Source organism: Penaeus vannamei, chromosome 27 (genome assembly GCF_042767895.1).
Source record: "Penaeus vannamei isolate JL-2024 chromosome 27, ASM4276789v1, whole genome shotgun sequence".
NCBI classification, from domain to species: domain Eukaryota; kingdom Metazoa; phylum Arthropoda; class Malacostraca; order Decapoda; family Penaeidae; genus Penaeus; species Penaeus vannamei.
Genome location: NC_091575.1, coordinates 35966294 through 35968793, shown reverse-complemented (window position 1 = coordinate 35968793; position 2500 = coordinate 35966294). Strand labels below are relative to the sequence as shown.

Sequence of the window (2500 nt, the reverse complement as noted above, 5' to 3'; positions counted from 1 at the left end):
TCAGATAATATCATTATAATAATTATCATTACTATTAACATCATTACCAATAGTAGTGTTGTATCATTATTATCATGCTTATCATTATCATAATCATTATCATTATCATCATTATTATTACTATCATTATTATTACCATTTGCATCATTACTGATAATAATATAAAAATATAGTGACAATATTAGTGATAAAGATTAGGATATGGATAAGGACAAGAATAATATTATTATAATCAATATTATCATAACTATGATTATGATTATTACTATATCTTACCACCACTATCAATATGATCATCGTTTTTATCTACTTTTAATATTGTCATTATCATAGTAGTAGAAGTACTAGTATTGCTATTTTGTTATTCTGTCGACAAAATTATTACTGACATTACTACGATAATTATTATTAACATTATCATCATTAGCAGCAGTATCAAAATTCTCATTATTTTCATAATCATGACTATTATTATCTTTTCCATTACTATTAATATAATCTTCATTACCAGCAGTAGTCGTAATAGTACCATTAATACTAATAGTAGTAGAAGCAGTTAACAACAGCACCATCAGCAGTTGCAGAGGCACTAGTTGCACCAGCAGTAGTACCAATAGTAGTTCTAGCAGTACAAGTAGTACTGGTGGTGGAAGTGGTAGTGGTGGTAGTACATGTAGTAGAAGTAGTAGAAATAGAAGCAGTAGTAGTAGTAGAAGTAGAAGTAGAAGTAGAAGTAGTAGTAGTAGTAGTAGTAGTGTAGTAGTAGTAGTAGTAGTAGTAGTAGTAGTAGTAGTAACAGCAGCAGCAGTAATAGTAGTAAAATGCTTATAATGATAATTATACTTATAGTTATAAATAGCGATATTTATAAACAATATTCAGCATTATCATATCGCCAAAGTAGCCATCATGTTTTAGCACCGTCACCCTGATTCGAACCACCATCACTAAATCAATCACCCACTACCGCTGCAGCATATGTAGTCAATATCAAGACAATGGAATGACCAAAGCATATTTCTACCTAATTAATATCTTAGAAACTCTGTGTACGTGAAGACTGTGAAGCAGTAAATAAATAAATGTTTATTCGGTCAACGAACACACCACGTCATTCGCTAACCGCACACCAAATGTCCTTGAGGCAAGGCGAGCGCTCGTTTTATGGCGCGATATTCTACATTCTCAGATGTTCTGGTCTGAGATGGAAGCCAAGGGACCTAAGCTAGCAGCGCTAGGTTTGCATGGATCTTCGTCAGAGTGGCGGTCGTCGCAAGATGACAAGCAGAAAGCTGGCCTGGAGAGTGGTTCTGAGCGCAAGCTTACCTCGCGAAGTGAAAGGGAGAGTAAATGCGAATGTAATTTAGAAGAGGCCGAGGAGAAGATTGGACTGAGATTCCTGGGATAGGAATCGGAATGCGAGGAAATTCATAGTATTGGCTTTCCCGGGAAAGTGAAGAAAATGGAAGCAGTTAAGCAAATGGAGGTACGGTGAAAAGGAAACGAGTAGGTTCTTAATGATTTCAGTCATCCTCATAAGTTCATTTAAGTAAGCCATAATGTAGGATGCATGTAAACACGAATAATCATTGGCGGTGTAATAAGAGCATTATTTTCTTTGCTGTCCCTCCCGTCCCCCACCACCTCTTTCCTGACCAACAAAACCCGGCAAACAAACCTTGAGAAGCGCCTGGGAAGCTTATCTGGCGAATTGCCCGCGCCACAGGTAGCATCTCCGCTTCCTCTTCAACATTCTCTTCGGCGGCATGGACAGCCATCACCAGCGCCAAAAGTAATATCCTCGTGATCGTACACCGTATCATCCTTTCTCCTTTTCTGTGGATACCTGAAAGAAAAAAAGATGTGATGAAGAACTCTTTTCGAACTCTATATAAAGTGGACAAATATGTCTTGTGTTGGCCGTGCAAGAACACGCCACTACCGGTTTCATTCTAGGCGATTTGTTAAAAAAGTACAAAGTTGAACCTTTCGAAAACTTGCTCTCTGACAGCTTCACCACTCACAAGCACATTATCTTTCGACGACCTAACTTTTAGTCAGCATCTCCACAATCACATTCTTTTTTCAGGATAGCGTAAGCCTTCAGAAATGTTCGGTAAGCAGTATTATATATAGGAATATTTTATACCGAACATCAGGTGAACACGACTACTGTCCGTGGTACACAGTAACTTTAAACGTAAGGAATTTTAATGTAATTGAAAAATGTGTCAAATGTGATTGAGAGCAATGTGTTCTGTTGTGCAATTTCTGAAGAATGCAGTCCGGGCTCATCACTTTGGTTTGCATTGAAGTTTCCAGACATGGGATGCTGAGCTATACATGATGATTCTAAATTGCTTTTTATGGTACATATTGTCTGTTGGGGAGGAATGTTTCATATAAATAGTTGCCATATATGTACCACACATTTTTGGAGAATCTATCAGCGGTATCTATGTTTCTTCTTTGTCTGGAGGATTCCAACAATAGTTTCCTA

The 2500-nt window shown here is 37.1% G+C and overlaps 1 protein-coding gene across 2 annotated transcripts in view; it reads right to left on the bottom strand.

Annotated features, from left to right (window-relative positions):
• The window catches only part of LOC113820150 (chorion peroxidase), a 35353-nt gene that overhangs the window by 10552 nt on the left and 22301 nt on the right, over window positions 1-2500 (bottom strand). For both annotated transcript variants that reach the window (XM_070141252.1, XM_027372426.2), the window contains exon 2: window positions 1679-1846. In XM_070141252.1, the coding sequence (XP_069997353.1) occupies window positions 1679-1846 (168 nt within the window). The remainder of the gene's footprint in view (window positions 1-1678; window positions 1847-2500) is intronic.